At 36.9% G+C, this 26,537-nt stretch overlaps 3 protein-coding genes and 1 pseudogene across 6 annotated transcripts in view; 2 read left to right on the top strand and 2 right to left on the bottom strand.

Moving 5' to 3' along the window:
• The window catches only part of Snap23 (synaptosome associated protein 23), a 36,916-nt gene extending 33,896 nt beyond the window's left edge, over positions 1–3,020 (top strand). The window contains exon 8 of the mRNA XM_015480764.2: positions 1,701–3,020. Coding sequence (XP_015336250.1) covers positions 1,701–1,766 — 66 coding nt within the window. The 3' untranslated portion in view covers positions 1,767–3,020. The remainder of the gene's footprint in view (positions 1–1,700) is intronic.
• A 4,258-nt stretch (positions 3,021–7,278) lies between these two features.
• On the bottom strand, positions 7,279–11,940 carry Lrrc57 (leucine rich repeat containing 57). The gene is given in 7 exon segments (XM_015480763.2): positions 7,279–8,132; positions 8,542–8,727; positions 10,459–10,727; positions 11,246–11,384; positions 11,490–11,595; positions 11,889–11,919; positions 11,922–11,940. Coding segments are annotated over 7 exon segments (792 nt in total). The 3' UTR covers positions 7,279–8,090.
• On the top strand, positions 11,672–26,246 carry Haus2 (HAUS augmin like complex subunit 2). Of its 4 annotated transcripts, XM_048793805.1 has the most exons (7): positions 11,672–12,103; positions 18,793–18,885; positions 19,403–19,472; positions 21,026–21,158; positions 23,217–23,325; positions 25,351–25,408; positions 25,855–25,927. In XM_048793805.1, exons 1-6 carry the CDS (start codon positions 11,894–11,896, stop codon positions 25,372–25,374), a joined length of 639 nt encoding a protein of 212 aa, XP_048649762.1. In that variant the 5' UTR covers positions 11,672–11,893; the 3' UTR covers positions 25,375–25,408; positions 25,855–25,927. The 4 variants fall into 4 exon arrangements, with proteins under 4 accessions (XP_048649762.1, XP_015336247.1, XP_015336248.1 ...); XM_015480761.2 differs by lacking the exon at positions 25,351–25,408 and having other exon boundaries at positions 11,946–12,103; positions 25,855–26,246; XM_015480762.2 differs by lacking the exon at positions 25,351–25,408 and having other exon boundaries at positions 11,969–12,103; positions 18,686–18,885; positions 25,855–26,246.
• On the bottom strand, positions 24,002–25,090 carry LOC107137547 (annotated as a pseudogene).
• Positions 26,247–26,537: the final 291 nt, after the last annotated feature.

The raw sequence follows: 26,537 nt of genomic DNA, 5'->3' as shown, positions 1-26,537 counted from the left end.
TGATAAGGTTTTTTTCCATCCTTTTACCTTCAGCCTGTGGATGTCTTTGCTATGAAGTGAGTCATTTGAAGACAGCATAGTGTTGGGTCTTGCTTTTTAATCCAATCTGCCAGTCTATGTCTTTTGATGGATGAGTTTAGGACATTAACATTCAAGGTTAATATTGAGATATGATTTGTATTCCCTGTCATTTTGATTTATTTCTGGTTTTTGATTTCTCTTAGGTTTTCATTTGGTTGAATGTCCGTTTAGTGTAGACCCTCCCTTTGCTGGTTTTTACTTTTTTTTCCATTTCATCCTCATGGAATATTTTCTTGAGAATGCTCTGTAGTGTAGGCTTTCTAGTTGTGAATTCTTTTAATTTTTGTTTATCATGGAATGTTTTAATTTCATTTTCAATTCTGAAACTTTAATTTTGCTGGATATAAAATTCTTGATTGGCATCCATTTTCTTTTAGAGCTTGAAATAAAATTATTCCAGGACCTCCTAGCTTTGAGGGTCTGGGATGAGAAATCAGTTGAAATCCAAATTGGTTTCCCCCTGTATGTAATTTGATTTTTTTTTCTCTCACAGCCTTTAAGATTTTATCTTTATTCTCTGTGTTAGTCATTCTCATTATAATGTGTCTTGGCGTGAGTCTGCTGTAATTTTGTACATTTTGGTCCTGTAAGCCTCTTGTATTTGATTTTCCATTCCATTCTTTAGGTTGGGGAAATTTTATGCTATTATATCATTGAAAAGATTGTGCATTCTTTTATTTGTATCTCTGCTCCTTCATCTATTCCGATAACTCTTAAATTTGGTCTTTTCATGTTATCCCATAATTCTTGGATGTTCTATTCATGGTTTCTTATCATCTTCTCTGCATGGTCAACTCTACTTTCAAGATTACATATTTTATCTTCATTGTCTAAGGTTCTGACTTCCAAGTGGCCTAGTCTGTTGGTGATGCTTTCTTTTTTTTTTTTTTTTAATATTTTTCAGTTTTAGATGGACACAATATCTTTATTTTTATTTGTATATGGTGCCAAGAATTGAACCCAGTGCCTCACGCACGCTACGCAAGCGCGCTACCACTTGAGCCACATCCTCAGCCCTGTTGGTGATGCTTTCTATTGAATTTATATGCTTGGGTTCAAATCTACTGTCTCCACTTTCTAGCTACATGATTTACTAAAATTTATTTACATCTTATTGGGGGAAAAAATGCTATTGAAGATCTGGGCATAATGGTGTTTGCCTGTAGTCCCAGCTACTCTGGAGACTGAGGCAGGAGGATCACTTGAGCCTGGGAGTTCAAGGCCAACCTGGGTAACATAGTAAGACCCTGTCTTAAAAAAAGAAGAAACTGCCATTGATTGTAAGATGCATCCTAGTTTCAGATGGGTTGAACTATGAAAAAAATATGTAATAGAATTGATGAAATACTGGCAAGTTCTGTGCATTAGGATTTTTCCAAATCAATTTTATATTCTGTCACTTCTTACTTTAAATGAGTTTTGTAATGTGACTTAAAGTGTTTCTTGAGTTTCATCAGTATGTTGATTAAACTTTTCTTTGGGTCCAGAGGATTGAACCTTGGGGCTTGTACTTACAAAGCATGGGCTCTACTCCTAAGCAACATACCCAGCCTAAATTTCACTTTTATTAGAATGTCTTACCTTGTGAAGTAATGCTCATATCTTTTTCTTTTTTTCAGGCTGACACCAACAAAGATCGTATTGACAATGCCAATGTCAGAGCAAAGAAACTCATTGACAGCTAAAGCTACTGCTGTACTTCTCTATCATTTATTTACTTCAGTTCCTCCTCCTAAATCATTACCTTTTCAGAGTTTGATATTTTGGTTCCATACTCTTCTAATCTGGAGATAATGTGGAAAAAGGGCCAGAGACAGCTTGCCTGATTTTTTGATTTTTTTTTTTTTAATTCCTGTTTGAGGGTAGACTGTTGCTCATCCTTCCTTCTAGTATTTTCTTTCTCAGTTCATATTCTTAGATTGGTTTTCATACATCACACATATTTTCTTCCTTCTCATTTACTTGAGCAATTTCTTTTGTTTTCAAGATTCTGAAGCATTGCCAAAGACAGCCACGAAGAAGGGAGCTATAGAGGTGTTTTTTTGGTTTGGTTTTGGTTTTGTGGTGGGTGAAGAATGAGAGATGAGAGGTCATCATTTCAGTAAAAGCCACAAACAAGTTGGATAGCCGCAGTAAAGATCTAGTTGGATTTAGTTTTTAAATTGCAATTTTTGCCAATTAAGGCTAATGCTTAATTTTGGAGCTTTTATATACAATATTTTTGTCATACATCACTATTTTTGCAACCTCTGCTCCAAAGAGTATAATTAGTTTTCGTTAAAGTGAGCTCAATTTCTGAACTCTTAGTGATTCATTTATATACATAGATTTTGTTATCTCATTTCATATTGCACATTCAGGAAAACTTTGTATAAATGAGTGGCTTTTTATTTTCATATTATTAATAATATCATGGTCCCATTACAGGCCTATTAATCTCATAAATTTGTCATTAGTCTTTGAAGGAAAGTATATGTAAATACATATGTGTAATATGAGAATTTCTCTCAAAAGCAGGGCTTAAAATTTTTGTGGAAGTTTGATAAAATATATCATGTGAATTCAGATTTACCTCAATGCTAAGAATTATGTTTAGATTGGAAAAAGGAATTTTATTTTGATCTCAGGTAGAAAAATAGTTATGTAGTTATGTAGCTTTATACAGTTATTAAAAGTTAGAATTTATTCTGCCCTACTAAAAGTGGTTTGGAAAATTAATTTGGTTTAATTATTGATGATTGCACTGTCATTCTTTTAGCTTTGTGTATTGAACTATGTCCAGAATCAAGTTGATGTAAATCCTGAACAGTGTTGTGAGAATCTAATTGGATTTGTCACCTTTATTTAAAAACTAGCCTCTGCACACTTTGAACCTAGGGATATGGATTGGTTTGACCAATAGCCACTGCTTGATTCTCATAATTAAACTTTGTAACTAATTAATGGTATTGTTCTTTAAGATAGGTAACATGTTTCTGTGACTGTTATTTTGTGGACAGTAATTTCATCAGCTGCTGTTTAACAAATTGAATAAAGCAAAGGTCCGTAAGTCAAGAAGCACACCAATGGAAAGCTGCTGTTAGCTCTTTTCCAATTTCTTTTATTTTTTATTTTTTAGTTGTAGTTGGACACAATGCCTTTATTTATTTATTTATTTTTTTTTTTATGTGGTGCTGAGGATCGAACCCAGGGCCCCACACATACAAGGCGAGCGCTAGATCTACTGCTGTACTATAACCCCAGCCCCTCTTTTCCAATTTCTATTAGAAATATTAACAGAACTTTCCTTTCTGTGGTGCATTTAATGTAATCATTATTAGTCTCATTCATTTGCACTCACTTTTATCAGTGACTAAACAGATGTTTCTGGGAAAGAACAACCCAATACTGGAAAAGATACAACTAACAGGAATTTTCAAAGGGTGAAGAGGGAGATATTTAAATAAAGCAAGACTCAACTAGGTCCTCCCTCATAAAAGTGCTCCATGTCAGAAAGAGTAGTTTGCCAGGTGAAAGTGAATGTGTAAAGTAAGGTATAAAACAGTGGAGATTGTACTATACTAAGGGCCCTTCTTAAAAGCACTAAAATTTTTTTTTTAAACACTGTTTTGGCTAAAGGAAATAATTTGGAGGATACCACTGTACTGCTCCCACAGTATAATTGGTTTGAAGTGCATGTTAAGGCACCAATTGTCTGGATTTATACTTTAGCTCTTGCTGGCTGTGGTGACTCTAGCCTGTTCCTGTGCCTTAGTTTCCTTTTCTGAATATGAGGATTAATGATTCCTACCTCATAAAATTGCAAAGCATAGAGTTTAATGCCTTTAAAGCCCTTATAATAGTGCTTAGTAAATGTAGGAATTTAATGAATGATAGCTGCTATTTTCTCTAGAATAGAGCTCTTTTTTGGTCAAGGATCCATTTGTGAATTTGATGACAGACAACACAGCCCCTTTCCCCAGAGAACTAAACACATGAATGTGAATCATGCAGATCTTGAAAACCTACTCATAGATCCCAGGTTACAAACTTTTCTACAGCTTCTGCTACTGAGAAAGGTGAGAAGTAAGAGTCCTAGAAATTTGGCCCATAATGAACTAGAAATGGAAGCTATTAACTTAAAGGCCTTTTTGGTTTTCTCCAATAACACCATCTGTGAACATTTTTTCCATTACTTTTTAAAAAAAATATTTATTTTTTAGGTGTAGATGGACACAACACAATGCCTTTATTTTTATGTGGTGCTGAGGATCGAACCCGGGTCCCACCCGAGCTAGGCAAGCACTCTACCGCTGAGCCACAATCGCAGCCCCATCCGTTACTTTTTAAAATATTTTTATTTGTTGTTGATGGATCTTTATTTTATATATTTATATGCAGTGCTGAGATTCTTTATTTTATATATTTATTTATATGTAGTGCTGAGATTCGAACCCAGTGCCTAACACATGCTAGGCAAGTGCTCTGACTGAGCCAGAACCCCAGCCCTTTTCCATTACTTTTGAAAGGTTAACACAAGCTCTAGAGTGTGATCACCTGGGTCCAAATTTTGATTAAATCATTTACTAGTTATGTAACCCTAAACATGATATTAATTTATAACTACATAGGAAAAAGAAAAAAACAGTATCTCCTACTGAATTTAATTTTTAAAAAAATTTTAATATTTATTGTTTAGTTTTCGGCGGACACAACATCTTTGTTTGTATGTGGTGCTGAGGATCGAACCCGGGCCACAAGAATCGAACCCGCGAGCGCGCTACCACTTGAGCCACATCCCCAGCCCCTTAATTTTTTTTTAACAGTAATCTCCTTCAAGTTTCCAGTCTTGTAATGACAGAGATTTTTATCCTTTACCACTGGGCCTATTTTTTTTTTCTTTATTTAGTTTTAATTTATCCTTTGTTTCCATACTTCAACTCTATATCTTTCTTTCTATGTCACATATGGATTATGAGTCTCCTGTTAAACTCTGTATCTCAAACATAGTTATACTCATGTGTACTTAGACTTAACTTTTTAAACTGCTGTTTTCCCATAGGGTTCAGTGGCACATGCCTGTAATCCAGCTACTTGGAAGATTTATAGGAAGGTTGTAAATTCAGGGCCTTCTTCAGCAATTTAGTGAGACCCTCAGCAACTTAGGAAGATTCCATCTCAAAAAAAAAAAAAAAAATAGGAATGTTGATATAACTCAGTGGTAGAGTATCTCTGGGTTCAATCCTCAGTGCTTTAAAAAACAAACAAAAATTTAAAAAAAAGCTGTTTGCTTTAGGTTACTCTCTTACTAAAATTCTAGATTATCCCAGTTCATATCAGATACACACACACACATATATATATATGAGATGCATACATATCATACATATCTTGAGATATATGCGTATATATATTATATATATCTGATAAAAAATAACTAGGGGATAAGGCATTAGAGATTATCTGATAAAAAATAACTAGGGGATAAGGCATTAGAGATTATCAGATATATATAATATATATGCATATATCTCAAGATATGTATGATATGTATGCATCTCATATATATATGTGTGTGTGTGTGTGTGTGTGTATCTGATATGAACTGGGATAATCTAGAATTTTAGTAAGAGAGTTATTTTTTATCTTTTTAATGGCAGCTTTAAGCCCATTCCTAAACAACTTAAATTTTAGTTTTATGCCTTATAGATGAGATAAATAGTATGATTTATTGATTACTTACTTTGTCATAGGCACTATACCAAGTGCTTTTATGTATCTTATAACATACTTGAGAATTAGAAGGTACTACCCATATTTACAGGAGAGTAAATTGCTCAAAAAGCTAATAAATGGCAGCCTTTTATGGATTCAAATCTGAATCGTTCTGACTCCAAGGCCCATGATCTTATTCAATATACTACTGACTTCCAAGCCAAGCTCTAAAAAATGTAAGTGACTTAGGGCTGGTAGCCAAGATAGAATCGGGATCTCTGACTATAAATCAGACTACTCTTAGTTCATATTTTAGTCTAAGTCTTGCTCACTATTAACTCTGGGTATATTACTTTATAAATTCTCTGACCTCAAGTGGTTTAGTCTAGCAAGAAAGATAAATATAGAATGTGAGAAGTGCTATAGTAGCAGATGGAAGGAACAGTTAATTAGATTTAGAGAAGAGGCTTAGACATAGGGAAGAAGGAGCACAATAGGGGCATTCCTGACAGAGCAAACAACATAAAGGCAAAGGAGAGAATGCAGCATGGGTTTAAGGAGCAGAATGATCTGATATGATCGGATAGGCAAATGAGAGTAAAGAGAGGGTATCTGAAAATAAAGTATCCAAATTGTGAAGGGTGGTAGTCACTGATTCTTACAGGGGTGGAGAATGCTAATCATTAAATGGATACATTTAACTTGTTAAAAATTTAAAGTATTTAGAGAAAAGTTAATCATTCAATGGATCAGTAAGAATAATAAACATTAAGGTTTAAGGGTTTGTCAGTGGGGAACAGCTCCTCAATTGATACTGATAAATTGGCAACCCCTATCTGAGAAGGAGAAAATAACATGGGAAATAGAGAATACCCAGACCAAATTTAAATTCAGAGACATTGCCCCATAAATAGTAAGCTCTTATGATTTCTTGCCTTTAAGCAAGGTTTAACCATTACTGAGAACTGCCAATATATCCATGGAGGGGAAAATGACCAAAATAGTAGTTGTTCAAATGTTCATGTCATTGACAATCTGAAATCTGCTACTTTTATACTTTCAGGTTCTGTTAATAAGCATGGTTCTAGTACCCCCAAATGTTAATTATCAGTCACATAAAGGCATTTCATTACTTAAGAAACCTGAACAAGAACATGAAACATTTCTCCCTAATTTACTTTCAGAGAACAAATGACCCTTTACATTTTAAAGTTGTCTTCTTCCTTTAAAGAATTAAACTTGCTTCCAGTCAAAGATCATTAAAAATTCTTTATTTAGTATATTCTCTCATTCAGAGAATAAACTTGATAAACATAACTTGTTTTAAAATATTGTAGCAATGGTTTCTTTTTTTTTTTTTATTTATTTTGAGAATGTAAATATTTTCTAGTTATTGGCAGACACAACATCTTTGCTTGTATGTGGTGCTGAGGATCGAACCCGGGCCGCACGCATGCCAGGTGAGCGCGCTACCGCTTGAGCCACATCCCCAGCCCCGCAATGGTTTCTTAAAGGTAATTTGATTAGTAGAGTTATAAATACAAAAAGGGGAAAGATTACAGAAATAAGACATAATTTTTAACAAAGCTTCAGGAAAATCTTGATTATTGAAATCATTTTTAAATCATATAAGTGTTGCATATACATTTTTAGCTCTTCAGAGCCCTCGACCAATAAGGCACATGCAATAGTAAAGGATTTGCTACTGCAGCCTTGGGGAACCTCTCTTAGTGTTGTGTTGGTGTTTCTCTGACAAAGCACACTTGAACCAAGACAAACAGTCATATTTATGTGCATCCTAAATTCTAAGTATAGACAACTAAACTGATGGACTAGAATAAAACAATAAATCCTTAGAGTAACCATAGCAACTCACAAATATGAATTTGATAAAAATATAAAGTGTTAACACCTAGGTGGAATGACAACTGACTTTTATGGAAGTTCACACTTTGAAACTAAACATAATCTCAAGCTGTGGTGTGGAGCTATTCTGTTACCAGGCAGCACCTCCTCACCATATAAATAGCAACTAGCTACTGGTTTCTTAAAGCCAAACTAATGATGGTTTTGAAGATAAGCATTGTCCATTGCCCTATCCATGAGTCAAAATGGAGGACTCTTCCTGTCTCCTTTTTCTTTTAGCTTGTTTGAGATAGCCCTGAAAAGGAAAAGAGATCATTGAGCGAAACAATCTCCTGGAGTGTCATCTCCTTACTGCAGATATCCTTGACAACAAGAGTCTTAGCTTCAGCCAGATTCCAACAGAGTTTCCATATCATTGTCCTGTAAGGTTCCCATGGTCCTGGAGAACATCATGCAAACTTCTTCTTGGTGGCTGTGAACCTCTCCATGTACTAAAAGTCATGAAAGAATAATATATATATATATAAATATAAATATATATATATGGTATTTTGGCATAAGTAAATATAAGTTTATCTGTTACTTAGGTTTCTACATGCTCCCCCCACCCTGCAATTTTGTCTTTTATTGGATTTGGTCCATTTCCTATTAAACCTACCTAATAATTTAAAGCACATGGTTTAAGTTCTAATTTTTTTTTTGTATTTTAATATGAAACATATCAGAAGATGATTTGCAATAAGCTGTCTATAAAGAAAGCCATTTTGGCACAATATCATTTTGCCAATTCTTAGAACCACCCTCAAAATTGGGAAGAACAAAATATTCATGTGGGTTACCTCAGCATTCTCTGGGTTAGTAACTAGAAATGCAGAAGTATGCTACCACACAAATAAATACCTTATCATAGCCTTCTAGTTCTCGAAGTTTCTTTATTTCAAAAAGATTGCCTTCCACAGCAAGCAGACAGATCTGTGAGTCACTGAGGATGCTCTGTGGAAGCATGCTGAGCTCAAGACAGTTCTCTTCCAGGCGAAGAACTTTAAGGCGAGGACAGCAAGATATCTTTACTGAGATCTGAGATATCTATTGAATAACAAAACAATAATAGGAAAAAGCACAAGCCCTCTAATGGTTACTTTTTACATTACAAAAACAAAAACCTTGTTATTTGTCCCAGTTCTTTTACCACCTCCATTTTCTCACTACCTACTCACTACAGAAGCCTCAGTTACAGACCTTCTGTTACTAGTCCTCCACTTTAAAAATAAAATGCTTTTTTGAAGTTACCAGTGGATTTTTGAGAATTAACACAAATTTAAACAAAAAAGTTACCTGTAATCTGCCAACCTTTTATGTGTAAAAATATACCAACTACTTTATTGCCAAAGCCAAGAATCCATCATTTTCTATTGCATTTGACTTTTCCACTTCTTGTACATAAGTACTTGGTTTTTCTTCCTATCTTTTGAATTATTCCTGATTATTGGTTTCCCTTTTTCCTTATGGACATTTTCAAGCAGCAGTCCCTAATACTTTATATTTCATATTCTCTTTCAACTTTTTCCTAGGAAGTTCATTGTGTGTGTGCGTGCATGTGTGTGTGTGCGTGCATGTGTGTGTGTGTGTGTGTGTGTTGCTGGGGATTAAACCCAGGAACTTGTGCATGTGAGGCAGGCACTCTACCAACTGAGCTATATCGCCAGCCCAGGAAGTTCATTTTTGAAGTCCTCACTTAATATCTAAATGTTTTTTTCTACATACATATTTACTCATCTCTATTCTACTTTTGTTTCCCACTTTCAGGAAAGCATTTCTTGTTAAATGATTCACCATAATCAACCCAGCATGTCCACTCAATTATACCACTATTCCTTTAGGCCCTCAAACTCAATACCAAACAATTGTCTTTGACTCATTCACTGTTTAGCTCATCAAATACTCAAATTAATCAAATTTCATAGGGCTGGCACATGCTAGGCAAGTGCTCTACCACTGAGCTACATCTAGCCCAAGTCACCAAATTCTATTGACTACTTGGTATTTCAGGCCATCACCTGGATCATTGAGCGAAACAACCTCCTTAGATCTCATCCCATCCTTCATAAATCAGAAACACTAAGGATAAAGGCCCAGTGATATCGTTAAACAAGCTCCCCAGGTTACTCTATATATACTAAAGTCAGTGGGTCTAAGGCATCAGCAGAGGTCAATGTGTAGCAAGTCCTCAACTAATACCTATAGTTTAACTGATATTTTCCCCATAATCTCAAGGAAAAGGTGAGATAATCTCAAAGAACGAAATTCATGAGTTGCTTAGCCCCTCACTTTTGCTGAGGCTGGCTTTGAACTCAAGATCCTCCTGCCTCACCCTTCAGAGCCTCTGGGATTACAGGTGTGTGCCACCCGCCTGGCACCATCCCTCTTTAAAAAAAAAAAAATTTTTTTTTTTTTGAGATAAGGTCTTGCTAAGTTGCCAAAATGGTCACAAACTTGTGATCCTCCTGCCTCAGGCTCCTGAGTTGCTGGGATTACAGGCATATGCCAACACATCTGGCTAGTAGTTTGACTTTTGAAATTACCCTTACCCTGTTACCTGCTACGCACTCCCCAAAAAGCCTAGACAGCAAACACACCCAGTGTTAGTCCCCACTAACTCCATGGCACTTTGGGCTTTGAAACTGGTTCGGTTTATAGTATATATCTCTCATCTAGCCTTTGATAGTCAACTCCAAGATCACAGTTTTGTGAATAACAGTTTATTAGGAGACCATAAACCCAAACATATGCTAGAAAAAAAACCCTAAAGTTCTAGACCTGGTTCTGGTTGAGATTGAGTTCGATGACCTGCAGCTCCCCCACGATGTCAGGTATACTCCGAATCTGGTTCTTAGAGAGATCTACCACATCTAGGTGCGGTAGGCTACAAAGTTGGGGTGGTAGTGCTCCCAGCTGGTTCCCAGAAAGGCTCAAGGTCTTGAGGGCAGAAAGCTGCCCAAAGGTAGATGGCAGCTCTCTCAGGTGATTGTTGTTTAGGCTTAGAGTGTCTAGTTTTTTCAGATTGCATAATTCATCAGGTAGAATATCTAGCAAAGAAAAAAATTAAAAACCCGAATCTGATAGAGTTGAAAAAACACGTTTGATAAAGATTACAAAGACTATATCAGTCTGCTTCTCTTCTTGTTAAAACACAGAATTCCCACATGCACCACTTTTAGGTATTAAATTTTACCAACATGGTCTTCAGAAGATGAGTGTGCCATCAATATGCAGGAGCATTCCTGAATACAATGGGCTCCTTTTAGAAAGGGGATGAGGCACAATTCGACAACAATTTTGTGAGTTTTTGGAACAGCCTCCCTTTCCCATTCCATTTTCCCTTTTAAATGAGCTATTTTGCTTACATCACATCCCAAAGATCAATCATCATATAACCCAAGAAACCTTGCAGTGGAGGTAGAAAGTTTCAAGGACTCTTGTCATTCTGCATCGTGAACCCTCTGAACAGTTTCATAATGACGACAAAAAAATCATCTTGTAAGAGAAATCCACCCTTTTTAACTTCTGATCACTAATAAAAACTTCCCAGGAGCAAAAGCCATACTCAGTTTGTTGTTGTTCAGGGAGAGGCTCTTCAGCAAAGTGAACTTCCCTATCAGCAGAGGCGGTAGGCTCTCTATCTTGTTGTTGGACAAGTCTATGGTCCTAAGGTTGCTTGTCAGTTTCTGCAAATCTGAGGGGAACTGAAGAAAGGGTTCATAGCGTTAAGAAGCCCTCACGGATTAGCTTCTCCGCCCCCGCCGTCCCTCTCCCTGTAAATTCCCTGGTTTTATCTCTCCCATTCTCACCTCGGTCAGCCCACGGTCCTTAAGCTGAAAGACACCAGTTTTCTGCGCCGTTTCTACGTGAGCGCGGAGGGCACTATTTCCCATCCTATCACCAAGACTCTGGTACCTGCGGGAAGGAAGCGCAGCGATCAGTGATCAACCTAGGCACACAGTCACCCCGTCAACCTCCTTTTGGGTCTCCGGCCCCAGCTGTCACCTCCAGCCGATCCCAGGATTCTGGGAGCCAGCCCGAGTGGCAAGGAAGAAAGAAAAACAGACCACCAAGTTCTGCTGCTTTTGCAACTGTGCTAAGGCCAGGCGCTCCTGAGAGCCTCTGGAGAACTAGGGACCCCGGGACTCGCTTCCTACAGCCCAGTAGGAAGAAGTCCCGGCTGGTGGAGACCAGAGACCCACGCTAGCCTGGGATGCGCTCCCAGGGCTTCCGCCCGGGCGGAACGCCCTGTGATGTCATCGACCCGCGCCGAGCGTTCGTCGCGCTTTCGGCTCACTCCTGGCGCCAAGCGGGGAGGTGTGTTAGAATCATGGCTGCTGCCAACGCTTGGGACCCGGCTTCCGCGCCGAACTCCGCAGGGCTACTGTTGGGCCACTTCGTGGCTTCAGGGTTGGTCACTCAGGTGAGTGGGGCAACAATGGCGTCATCAAAGCGGGGGTGGCCATGGTGGCGACAGAATTTGGCTGTGAGGTGGTTGATGGTACTTATTGCGGGAGTGTTGAGGGTGCTGATTGGGGTGTATACCAGGATAAAGGCTGATTGATAGAGCCTCTTCTAGTTTGCAGCCGTGGCTTTAGTGCTGTGGATTCTTCGTAAACAGGGATCTGAGTAGGTGCCGGCAAATTATGTCAAGCCAGATTACGGCGGATAGAACAGTGTTGTCCTGTTTATTTTCATCCAGTGATACCGCCTCTAGAGTGTAGTATGCGGTGGGGTTGAGAAATAATGGTAGATAGTTAAAAGTAAACATTCCCAATATGTATATTTACAGGAAGTATTGAAGCAAATTTGGGGCAGGAGAGGTTGAGTACAGAGGAGCCCCAAGGGAAGTTCATTTGGGGTATCTTTTAAGGAAAAAAAAAAACAACAGCATTTGGTGGAAAAGACATAAAGGATTTTGGAACATGAGTGGAGGAAGGGATTAATTTTGAGGAAAGAAGGGAGATTAGTCCAAGAAATGATGATTTTAGGTTGGGCAAGAAGAGCATGTTCACAGCCCCGGGAGAAGGAGCCAGGAGAGGAAGAAATTGAACATGTGAGGGAATAATAGAATACAGGTGACAGAGGAGAATGAGACAAGTGGGAACAAGTGAATTGAAATTGAGGGAAGGAAACTTTGATATAAAAAGGAATTTCACTAAAAAGAGCTTTGAGCCAGGAGCGGTGGGGCACTCCTGTAATCCTTTTGGTTTGGAAGGCTGAAGCTTTGAACCTCAGCAAAAATGAAGTGTTAAGCAACTCAATGAGACTCTGTCTCTAAATAAAATACAAACTAGGGCTGGGGATGTGGCTCAGTGGTCGAGTGCCCCTGAATTCAATCCCTGATACAAAAGAGGTGGGGGGAGAGAAAAGCTAAAAAGATAAATACATCTGCAGAAAAATAGCAATAAATACAAACATGATGGAAGATATATGGAAAATCTCTCTCTTTCTCTTTTTAAATTCCATACTGGGTCTTGAACCCAGGAGCAGTCTACCTTTCAGCTACATCACCAGTCCTTTTTCAAAATTTTATTTTGAGTCAGGATCAAGTTTCCCTGACTGGCCTCAAATTTGCTACTCTCCTGCCTTAGCCTTCTGAGAAGCTGAGATTGCAGGTCTGTGACACTATGCCCAGTTAAAATATACAACTTTTTGTATTTAAAAGATTTGTTAGAGATTTCTGATACCTTAAGGTGATTTGTTTGGTTGGTTGTTTTTGAAGTGCTGGGAATCAAACCCAGGGCCTTTTTGTTGCTAGCAAGCATTCTATCACTGAACTACATCCCCAGGATCTAATTCTTTTAAATTAAGAGACTAAATTCTAAAAGACCAAGAAATTTGTCTGAGGTCATTCAACCAAGAAGGCAGAATTAGATCCCAGAGCTCTCCCTTTTCTGACACATTATATCAGTTCTTAAGATAAACTGTGATAAAATATTGTGATACTTCTTGAATAAATTTTTTTTTCCCCTTCTGTACAGGGATTGAACCCAGGGGTGCTGTACCACTGTGTTTTATCCTCAGCCTTTTTAATTTTTTCTTTTGAGACACAATCACACTAAGTTGTCTATGCTCGCCTCCAATTTACAATATTTTTCTCTCATCCTCCCGAATGTCAGGGATTATAGATGTATGCCACTGCACCCAGCTTCTTGAAAGATTTTAAAACTTATGTTAAGACCCAGTGTTGTGTTTGAGGGTTTTAGGTAGTGTGAGTACACCAGCTGTTGCAGGGACCAACACAGTACTCCACAGTTTAACCCTTTCTTGCTTCTCTCCATCTTCTCTTCCTACCAGTTTGCCTACTACTCTCACTTGAGTTGTCCAGTTCTTCTGTCACAAAATACTTTGGTAAACTCATAAGGCATTTGAAACTTAATATCCTTCTAGAAAATGTGGGATAGGAGATATGACTGTCTATACCGGGAGAGTAAGTTGCTATTGAGAGAATTTTTTAAAATATTTTTTTTAGTTGGATAAGGACACAATACCTTTATTTTATTCATTTATTTTTATGTGGTGCTGAGGATCGAACTCTACTACTGAGCCACAACTCCAGCCCTGAAAAAGTTTTTTTTATTAGAACGATTTAAACTGATTTGTCATATGATCTCTTTAAACAGTCCATCCTGGGGCTTGGGGTTATGGCTCAGTGATAGAGTACTTGCTTAGCATGTGTGATCCTCAGCACCACATAAAAATAAATAAATAAATAAATGGTTAGAAACAAAATAGTCCACTCATGCATCATTCATGTTCATTAAAAATTAAGCGTGATGGGCTGTGGTATATGTAGCCCTGTGGTAGAGAGCTTGCCTAGTATTCCTGAGACCCTTGATTCAGTCCCTAGCACCACACACAAATTCACACACACAGATTAAGAGTGGTTCCTAAAATTTCTTGTAGAAAACATGTTTGAACTTTGTTCTGTTTTGATCTATCCAAGAAGAATGATTTGATGAAAGAAAGGTATGGTCAACTTTTGTAGCATACTGAGGTATTTCCTTTACTTTATGCCCCTAGGGCTGCTTTACATTCTAGATATTTTTCCAGCAATCTTTAGTTAGTAAGAGTCTTGATCAAGGCTTCTTCTGTTGGCAGTATAGGAGGATCTGGTCCTAAGAACTCTTTATAATGTACCACTAATCTCTTTTCTCAATCTGTGTCCTGCCTTTCTCTGTTTCCCAACCCCTATTTGATAGCCTCTGCTCTTAACTTTTTACTACACTGGCTCCCTTTTAATGCTCCTCAACTGAAATACAGCATGAAGAGGAAAAAAAAAAAAAAAAAGAAAGAAAAAAAAAGGAGAAAAAAAAAAAGAAAGGTAACCCCTAGGTTACAAGTTTATACATACAAATGTACACAATGTTTGAACCCAGGGATTCACACATGCTAAGCATGCACTCTACCACTGAGCTACACCCTCAGCCCCAAAGATCTTAAATTAAGCATAAAGTTCCCATATTTCAGCTTCCTGTGCCTAGTAACAAAGTAAACAATAACACTGTAAATATACTCCTTTTTTTTAGGATCATTTCATTTTCAGGGTCCTTTTGCCCCAGTGACGTGTAAAGTATGTAATATAGCAATAACTAAAGGCACAGACTTCTGTGTAGTTGTGATTTTTATTTTCTTGGAATGTTTTGAATTTGAATTTGACTGCTCTTTCTTTCTTTTTTTACCCACTTCTTTTTTTTTTTTTTTTAAGAGAGAGATAATTTTTTAATATTTATTTTCTAGTTTTTGGTGGACACAACGTCTTTATTTTATTTGTATGTGGTGCTGAGCATTGAACCCAGTGCCCCGCGCATGCCAGGCGAGCACACTACCGCTTGAGCCACATCCCCAGCCCTGTTACCCACTTAAACATTCTTATTTTCACTCTAGTTTCTCTTGCATCTTATTAGCTAAGCATCATTACCCTGTTGTTGAATCAAAGAGTTTACAAGTTTGCCAAATGTGCAACTAAGCTTAGTGTATACACATGGAATGTTGGAGATATGCCAGAGAGTTAGTAGGTTACATGATATAGCATGTTTTACTTTCATTTACTTTCTTCTACCTAAGAGAGAGTGTAAAGAAGAAGTAAGAGATAGTGAATTAGATGTGTTCTCATTTCTGTTCTGACACACATTGTCAATGTGAAGTTGGACTAATACTTTATCTCCCTGGTCCTCAATTTTGCCACCAATAGAATACCTTGTGTTATCTGCCTCAGTTAATGGCATAACTATCTTTACAGCCACCTGAAACAGAATCACTGGAGTCAAACAATGATTAACTCTTTAATCATTGACTTTAATTCTCATTCACCATATCAACTAGGACTTGTCAGTTTCATTTTGACAGGTACTCTTATCTCTGTCTTCCCTTTCCTTTTAAACAGCTACAGACCTAGCTCACATTCTCATGATCTTACCTGGAATACTATAGCAATTACCTGTTTAAATATTCAACCTAATGCCCATCTCTCTACCTGTATTTTTGTTTTATATTGATGGCCAACTGTAGGGATTTCCTTTTTCCCTCTCTTTCTGTGTAAAATATACATAACTTTTATTAATTTAACTTTTTTCTTAAATATTTTTATTAGTTCCTTATAGTTATGCATAATAGTGTACATATAACTTTTGACATAATTTTACATGAATGGAATTTAATTTGCTCTGTTTCAGTCTCCAGTCCTTCTTCTTTCCCTCCTCTCTTCCTCCCCTTATTTTCCTTCCTCTACTTGACTGGTCTTCCTTCTATTTATTTTTTTAATTGATGCTTTGTACGTATACATAAAGGTAGAATTCACTGTGATATATTTGTATGTGTACAAAAGTCAAATTCATTCTTTATTTCCTCCCTTTTACCATCCCTCCTCTCTCTCCTCAATCTCCTTCCTCTATTCCACCGATCTTCCTTTTATTTTCATGAGATCTGATGCTTTTCATGGTTTCCTTTGCTGTGCAGAGGCTTTTTAATTTGTGCCATCCCACTTATTGATTCTTGGTTATATTTCTTGAGCTTTAGGGTTCTTGTTAAGGAACCACTATGCCACTATGTTGGATTTTTGACCTTTTATTTTCTTCTAGGAGTTGCAAAATTTCTGATCTGATTCCTAAGTCTGATCCACTTTCATTTGACTCTTATGCAGGATCTAGTTTCATTCTTCTACATATGGGTATTACTGGGGATTGAACCCAGATCCTCGCACATGCTAAACAAGCCAAGCATTCTACCACTGAGCTACGCCCCCAGCCCTTTGAACCTTTGTGTGTGTGTATGTGTGTGTAGTCTGGGGATTGAGCCCAGGGGCATACATCTGAAGCCCTTTTTTATTTTTAAAAACTGCCCAGACTGGCCTTGAATTTTTGATCCTCCTGCCTTGGTCTCTTGAGTACCTGGGATTATAGGTAGGTGACACCACGCCTGACTATTTTAACCATCTTAAAATGTATAATCCAGTGGCATTAAGTACTTTCACAATGTTGTGCAATTATTTTCAAAACATTTATTACTCTCTATGGGAAACTATATTCATTGAACAGTTACTTTCCATTCTTTCCTTCCTCTGACCTTTGGCTTTCAGTTTTCTTTTTCATAGTACCCACTGTTAAATTTCTAAAATATATATTTTATATAAGACCATGTTACTGCTTCACCAGAAAATGTTCAGTTGTTCCCGTTATCTGCATTATGATCATTTGGCATAACCCTCAATGTTTTCTATGATCTTATAGGAAACTATGTTTCTAGCTTCATTTTTGCCTTACATGTATATTAATACCAAATGACAGTTGTTGAGCATTTATGTTTCATTCTTTCTATCTAAAATACCTTTTTTTCCACCTCCATCATGAGCCTTTTTTAGGGGGAGGGTGGTACTGGGATTGAACCCAGGGATGCTTCATCACTGAGCTATATCCCCAGTCATTTTTATTTTTTATTTTATCTTTTTATTGTGAGACAGGGTCTTGCTAAGTTGTATTATATTGCTGAGCTGTCCTCAAACTTGGGATCCTCCTGCTTCAGCTTTCTGAGTCACTGGGATTAAAGAGATATGCCATTGAGCCTGGCATTATGACCCTCTTGAAGGCAAACAGCTTGTTTGATTCATCTTTGTATCATCCATTGTCTACCTTAATAAGTGTTTCTTAAATTGATTATCCAATTTTTCCTATAAAGGGCCAAAGAATAAGTATTTGAGGCTTTATAGGCCATATGGTTACAGCTATTCACTAGGCAGTTTTAGTGTAAAAATAGCCAGAGGTAATATATATGTGAATGAGAGAATTTGTGTTCCAATAAAATTTTATTTCTGAACCCTTAAATTTACATGTCATATAATTTTCTTGTGTTATAGAATATCATTTTTTTTCTCTGCAATTTGAAAATATAAAACATTCTTAGTTCAAGAGCTGTAAAAAAATAGGCAATGGTATTGCATTTAGTTTCCTAGTCCCTGGCCATTTATAACTTCTAAAATTTTTTCCTCTGTTTCTTCTTCCCCACCATTTTTTTTTTTTTTTTTTTTCCTTTTTGGATATGTAGTCTTATCATGTTGCCCAGGCTAGGTCTCAAACTTGTGATCCTCCTGCTTAAGTCTCCTTAGTAGCTGGAATTATAGGCATGTACCATTGTGCCTGGCCTCTGTGCTAACAGTCTACAAAAGAAGAAAATATAGAAAATTATGGAGGAAGTTGGGGGGTGAAAAAAAAATAACATCTATACTCTGAGATAACCTGCACTTAAGAGGACAGTGTAATGGAATTACAGAATGAAAAGATAAAAAAGGAGTAGTCCTTATAGAAAAATCATTATAAATATTCCTTTATGTAAGAGAATACATGTGAACAGAGACAACATGAATGACGGGTATGCAGTTGATAAATTATTCCATGTGGCAGGGTTTTTGATTTTCAATCCAGAAGGTCAGAGAGACTAGGCTTAACAATGAAGTTTCTAAAAACAGGAAATATACATTACTACTCTTTTTTCTCTACTTTTTGTTTAGGGACTGTGTTGGACATAATATGAATTTTCAGTCCCATGGGCATGCTCTTCCATGTATACAGAAACTTTTTGTGACATACTACTGTTTTCCTGTTCATTTACCAATAGGAGATGTTAAATATATCTAAGAAAACAGCTCCTTGCTTTGAGAAATTCTCCAGACTACAACAGATCACAAATATTCAAACTGAAATCTATCAGGTAAATTATTATTTTTCTTTTTTTAATTATTACTTTTCTACTTATACAGAAAAAAGAAAAATCCCAGATAGGGTTGTAGTTCAGTGATAATGCAAGTGCTTAGCATGTGTGAGTTCCTAGGTTCAATCCCTAGCACACACCCCTCAACCCCCCCCAAAAAAACACACAACATTACAACCTTAATTGATTCAAATAGCAATTCTCTTGCACTTAGAACAAGTATCTAGCATATAGTTGGGTAAAGGTTTATTGTAGTAATTAATAGCAATAGTAAAAGAAGTAGTAGTAGTAACAGTTAAAGTAAATGTAACAGCAGGAGGGCAAGAACACCAAAATGAAAAGCTTTAGTAAATTACCTGCACTTTTATATACATACGTCATCCTCCAATCTCATTTAAGGAATATACATCTTGTAGCATGTTTCTGAGCTAAAGATTGTCCATTCTTAGCTATTTTTGATTCTTTAACTTCAGGATACTTTCTGAGTAAGCTAATGTTACTTTTATTCCTAATGTAGAAAAGCCTGGAAATTGAACTTCTGAAACTAGAAAAAGATGCAGCAGATGTTGTTCATCCTTTCTATTTGTGTAAGTGGTTTGTTTAAGTGGATAATCATTGGAATTTCAACTTTTTCTTGGATTATAGTAAATATAAACACCAGGCAGCAAAATTGTGATGTGCCAGTTTTTCCAGCCCCACTGCTAACAAAGTCTTCTATTTTTGTGCTTAATTACAAGTCCTGTAGACTTGACTAGTGCAAATAGCATTGGAAGGAGCTAGGTTGGCTCCTTTATTCGTTTTTTTGTTAGTATATTTTGTTAATGAGGCTGATAGTAATGTATAAAGAAAAGAGGTTTATTTAGTTCATAGTGCAGAGGCTCAAGGGTGGCATTGGCTTGATTCTGGTTAGGACCTCATGGTGAATAGCATCACAATGGCAGAGCACTTGGCAAGAGGGAGAGATCACATGGTGAGATAGGAAGCCAGAGAGTGATTCAGAGGTCAGTCTTGCTCTAATACTTCCAAGGGAACCACCAGTAATTACTTAAAGTGACATGATAACTGAAACACTGAATGAATGGATTGAATATTTGATCAGAAAAATTTTTTTGATATAAAGGACATTATCAGAACACTTGGTAAAGTTTAAATATGGACTGTATTAAATATTGGTAACATTGTATCAATGTTAACTTCTCCAAAAAAATCTCTGAATTTATTAATGTACTATAAGTTAGGTGTATGTTGTTGTGCATGGGAAACACATCTTTTTAAGGGTAAAAGATCATGCTGTCTGCAATTTATTCTCAATTGAGGCCTTTTGAGAACAAAAGATAGAGGTGAGTGTGTGGAGATAGAAAAAGGATAAAAAAGAAAATATAACTAAATATAGTGTCTAGGTGATATGTATATAGGAGTTTACTGAACTTTTAAAAAAGTTTTCTGTAAGTCTGAATTTTTTCAAATTAAAACTTTATAAAAGGGACAGTTGGCAGCCATTAACTGAATTCTGAGGGGAAAAAATTCTGAGCTAATCAGTAGTAGTTTGCAAGGTGACACCCCCTTACCCCTCTGAACTAACATTGAACCCAGGGGCACTTTGCCACTGAGATACTCCCCAGTCCTTTTAATTTATTTTTTAAAATTTGAGACAGGATCTCACTAAGTTGCGAAGGCTGGCCTTGAACTTGTGATCTTCCTCCCAAGAGTCACTGGAATTAGAGACAAGTACTACCACACCCAGTTTACGTCTTTTTTTTTTTTTTAAGAGAGAGAGAGAATTTTAATATTTATTTTTTAGTTTTTCGGCGGACACAACATCTTTGTTTGTATGTGGTGCTGAGGATCGAACCCGGGCCGCATGCATGCCAGGCGAGCGTGCTACCACTTGAGCCACATCCCCAGCCCCCCTTTTTTCTTTATTAGAGAATGGGTCTCTCTATGTTGCCCAGACTTGTCTTCAACTCTTGATCTCAAGTGAGCCTCCTGCCCCAGCTTTCTGAGTTCTGAGATTATAGGTGTGCCACACTGCACCTAGCCTCAGATTAATTTTTGGTATTAGCAAAAGTAGAAGTCGTTGTGATTTCAAAATTTCTTACTTGCCTATTGCTAACTGTAAATAATTTTCTGATTTTTGTAGCTCAAAAGTGTCATGATCTACAAAGTATGAATAATCACCTGGAAGCTGTGCTGAAAGAAAAGAGGTCCCTCAGGCAAAGACTGTTGAAACCCATGTGCCAGGAAAACTTACCTTTGGAGGCTTTTTATCACAGGTTAGACTGAGAAGAAGAAATGAATACTTGTACATGTTTTCTGAGGGTGAACCTTGAAGCATAATTCACTAAACAATGTGTTATTGATGTGTTGGTTAACATTATTAATGTTGATACATTAAACCAGAAAGAAAATTCTTTGCTTTAAAAGAAGTATCACTATGGTGAAAAGAAAGAACTTCCATTTGCCCATTGTGTTTTGGGAATTATAAATTATGATTTTAGTGAAAAAGTAGATCCTTAACACTTGGCAAGGTGGGTAAAAATTGGTTTTATTACATATAGACTATTTTCTGTGAAATAAATGTATTGTTGAATTAATGTTACCTATACATAAAAATTCTGTACATAACATGGACAGAAGAAAAAAATGTCAATTAATAAAGGAAAAACGGGGCTGGGGCCGTAGCTCAGTGGCAGAGCACTTGCCTTGCTCGTGCGAGGCACTGGATTTGATCCTCAGCACCACATAAAAATAAACAAATAAAATAAAGGCATGCTGTCCATCTACAACTACAAAAAAAGAAAAGAAAGAAAGGAAAAACAAGTTGGGTGCCATGGAGCACGCCTGTCATCCTAGCAGCTCAAGGCATGAGGATCATGAGTTCAAAGCCAGCCTCAGCAAAGGCGAGGGGCTAAGCAACTCAGTGAGACCCTGTCTCTAAATAAAATACAAAATTGGGCTGCGGATGTGACTCAGTGCTTGAGTGACCCTGAGTTCAATCCCTGGTACCTTAAAAAAGAAAGGAAAGGGAAAACTGGGTCTTAGGTTATGGCTCAGGGGTAGAGCACTTGCCTAGCACATGTGAGACACTGTGTTCGATCCCCAACACCACATAAAAAAATAAAGTTATCCATGTACAACTAGAAATATTTTAAAAAAAGGAAAAACCAGATTCTGGTCTCATCTCAACTGAGCAAAATGATAACAGTTTTTGCTTCAGTTTCCCAGTCTGCAGAACAGGGATTATTTCTGTTGCTGTCTTTCTCATAGAAATATTATAAGTATAAACTTGAAGATCTAGGTTATGATTAAAATAATAATACAATAGTAAAGCAAGCATCTGGGAATCTGATTTCTTTCTCTATCATTGCCTCACTAGCTGACCCTGAACAAATCAGTATCCCCTCTCTACCCCTCTACCTCTCTCTTTAAGATGGGATCTTGTCATGTTGTCCATGCTGGCCTTCAACTTGCTATCCTCTTGCCTCAACTTCCTAAGTAGCTAGGAGTATTTTTTTTTTTTTTTTTTTTTGGTCAGACCTCACTAAGCAAGTTGNTTTTTTTTTTTTTTTTTTGTACTTAGGATTGAACCCAGGGGTGCTCAGCCACTGAGCCACATCCCCAGCCTTTTTTTATCTTTTATTTAGATACAGGGTCTCACTGAGTTGATAAGTGCCTTGCTAAGTTGCTGAGGCTGGCTTTGAACTCAAGATCCTCCTGCCTCAGCCTTCTGAGCTGCTGGGATTATAGGCATGCGCCACTGCACCTTGAAGATTATCTTCTCTTAAGTGGCAGAATTTTTTAATTTTTAGTAAAATAACAGACATACAAAACCCCATTCTTGTATTCAGTATCTAGCCATTAATGTGTATGTTATACTACATTAAAGAAGAGCTAATGATTTTAGGCATTTAATGATTTTAAGCATTTATTACCTTAATGTGAAGACTACTTCAATGTACTATAGTTTTCCTTATTGTCGTCTCTTCACTGAAAATGAGTAGATTGAAATGGAATGAGATTTTATCTAGGGAAATTCCTTCTGTGTGAACATTACTATCATTATCTACCATTAGGTTGGGTTCCAGATATGATGATTAATGTCATGTTTTTCTGTTTTTCTATTTGGATAACAAGTTATATGTTTCTTCAAGTGAAAGAGAAGGACCTTTCTTTATCACTGATACTTCTAGGAATTCAGAAAGTTTGTTATTGACACATTAAGTTGATTGTAATTCTTTATTTTAAACTAAAGTTCTAATTAAAGGAAAAGAAGGGAGACACAAAATAATTAAATTTTAAAAATAGTTGGATTTTTTTTCTCACTCTTTCAGCTATATGGTACATTTGCTGGAGTTGGCTGTGTCTTTCATTGAGAGACTGGAAACCCATCTTGAAACAATTAGAAATATCCCTCATTTAGATGCAAATCTAAAGAAAATGGTGAGTATTAATATAGCTTTCTTTAGTTCTTTTATACTTGAATATCAAATGTGTGATCTCCTTGTTTAACTCCCCCGGCCCCCCGACCCCATGGTACTGTGAATTGAACCTGGACTTGTGCATGCTAGGTAAGTACTCTACCACTGAACTATATCCCCAACCTATCCTCCCTCCCTTCCTTTCTATCTTTCTTTATTTTGGGGGGTGTCAGGGATTAAAATCAGTAGCACTCGACCACTGAGCTACATTCCCAGCCCATTTTGTATTTTATTTAGAGATAGTATCTCACTGAATTACTTAGCACCTTGCTTTTGCTGGTTGATTGCCCCTGGGTTCAATCCCTGGTACCAAAAATATAAATAAATCCAAACTATAAAACTCATGACCTGCCACTATTACATCACCACCTTTAAATATGGACATTTTAAACAAAGGCTTGTATGTTCATGAAATCATCTTAGAGTGCATGTATTATAAATACATAAATTTCCATGCATATTTTTACAGTGGTAGCTACTAGAAGGAATGATGACTTCTAAAAACCAATCTAGACAGATACCTTTTTATTCCAGCTGCTTCTCCCAGGAGTCTTAAGAGCTGCTGTGCACTGTCACATTCATTACAGCCTCCTTACTAAGCCTGTGACCCATGACGTAAATGTGATACATCTTCTGCTTTAGCCTTGCTTTTTCATTGATTCACTTCCAGGAGTGAATGGTGGCAGGTCTTCCACATCAGTGCTACCAGCCATTTCCATAACCTTGGCTAGAAGGTCTTTATTATTTATTAACTGCAACTCAGGAAAAGATGGTTGACCCAGACCATAGAGAGGGACAACAGCTTGCCTAGGCAGCCACCAGTGTTAGGTGGGTCATGGTAATTCGGCTGGAATGCAGGATGAATTCCATGTGGGCCTTCCATTTCTTCTTGTTCTCTGAGCAGGAGCAGAACTTGGTGAAGTTGGCTACCTGCTGCACCCTGGAAACCAGCTTCTCCACCATGGTGGCCACCTCACCACCCACAATGGCTTACACTGCCCTAAACTAATTATTTTTAAAGTCAAAAAGCTTGGCATCATTTTTCTTTAGAAGCTATTCCAACATTTAATTGAGTATATATTATCTTCATCGTGCAAGGGCTATGCTACATGCATGTATCAAGAAAAATAGATAAGACTGATCTCTGTTCTCAAATTCTCAGTTTGGTGAGACAGCTATAAGATTCACACTTACTGTTTTATAGGAGTATATTTGCATAAGTTCAGCATAACATTATAAAGAGATACTGTCTATTGTACACAGAAAAGGAAGGGATTACTTCCAGTGTAGGGGAATTGAGAGCAGAATAGGATGTAGGAAGACTTTAAAAAGTTTTATATAGGAATTAGTAGAGAGCTGAATCTTAAAGAATCTATGAAATTTAGACACTCCTCAGGAAGAACAGTTTGACCAAAGCAACAATGTCTTACATGAAAGAGAGCACAAGTAGTTGGGGGAGAAAATGACACTTTACTTTGACTGATGCCTAAAGGTATCAGGGCTGGGAACCATTGAATGAATTGTTTTGTTTTTTTAGTGAAGGATACAGAAGAGTGACTTGGTTAGAGAACGTTACCTTAATCACATTCACATAGAAAATATTGAATAGGGTAGACAGCCTTGCTACTCACATTATGGACAGCATCACCTAAAAGCTTTTTTTTTTTTTTTTTTTCCAGAATTACAGGTTTGGAGGTTAGATCAGTGGTAGAGTGTTTGCCTAGCATGTATGAAGCCTAGGTTCTATCTCTAGCATGAAAGAAAGAAAGATAAGGGGAAGCGGAGGTAGTCATTCACCCTATACTTTCAGAATCAGAATCTGCATTTTAATAAGTTCCTCAGGGGATTCCTGTGTATATTAAGATCTGATCTGCTCTGAATTAGAGGAAAAGTCAAGAGAAACTTGGAGACTAAATATAGTATTTTTATAAAGGATTTAAAGCACAGGAATACAAAGGATTGTATAGAGTTTTTGTTTTGTTTTTAGGTTTTTTTGTGGTCACATTTCTAGATCTTTGCTACATTTGGAAAGGGACACATCCAAGGTAATGAAGTTGTTAACCTATCTGATTTGAGTAGGGTCAAGTATGGATTAAAGAAGTTAATGAGGGTGGCTTTTTTTTGGCACATGTAGTAAATGTTCAGTCATTGTTGAACTGCAGTTAAATTGAGTTTGAGAAATTGTAAATCCAGATGAAGATTGCCAATGGCCTTAAACATGGGTCTGCATTTTAGCAAGGAGGTTAGATTTTAACTATTTAGAGATTGAGGATCATTGTTGTTGAGTTGATTATTGAGGACAAAGAAGAGGTGAACTCCCAAAGAGAAGGTGGGTATTGTAAGATGGGGAGAGCATAGTTTTAAGGAGCTTTTGCAGTAAGGGGCTAGGAAAAGGTCAGATGTTAACTTTTGGTGTAACTGTTTGTGATCTAATGATAATGAAATAATGACAGACATAATTTCTATTTTCCCTTTCGTTTAAATATTACAGAGCAAGGCTTTAACCAAGATGGATGTTTTGGTGACTGAGACAGAAGAACTGGCAGAGAATATACTTAAGTGGCGAGAACAACAAAAGGAGATTTCTTCTTGTATCCCCAAAATATTAGCTGAAGAAAGTTACCTTCAAAAATATGATATTATAATTTCTCCTTTACCTTTTACTTCTAAAGGTTATGCCCAAACAACTAATATCAAGTGATCATCAATTTTATTTTCCCTAATTATGTATAGTTATATACAGTCCATTTCTAGTTGATTGTGACTTGAGTATTTTAAGGCTTTGCTGCTAGCACTACTGAAACTGCCCGCAGTATATTGGAGTACCAAAATTTCAAGTTCATTAGGACCTGACTCTTTCTGATTAAAAGACTCAAAAACCAAGTTTTATTTGGAAACTTATTCAAACAAGAGACTGTTTTAAAAAGACAGATTTAGGGGCTGGGGTTGTGGCTCAGCTCTACTGCTGAGCCTGTGTTCGATCCTCAGCACCACATAAAAATAAATAAAATAAAGGTATTGTGTCCAACTACTAAAAAATAAATATTATTAAAAAAGAGAGATTTACAAGATAAACCTAAATGGAATATTTGATGGCATTAAGGAACTGATGTACTTGGGTGTGATAATGGTATTGTGGTTATATTGAAGGTACGTATTTATGAGTAAAATAAT

Source organism: Marmota marmota, unplaced genomic scaffold (genome assembly GCF_001458135.2).
Source record: "Marmota marmota marmota unplaced genomic scaffold, marMar, whole genome shotgun sequence".
Classification (NCBI taxonomy): Eukaryota; Metazoa; Chordata; class Mammalia; order Rodentia; family Sciuridae; genus Marmota; species Marmota marmota.
Note: the sequence above shows the minus strand (reverse complement) of the source record. Positions and strands in the feature narration are given on the sequence as shown.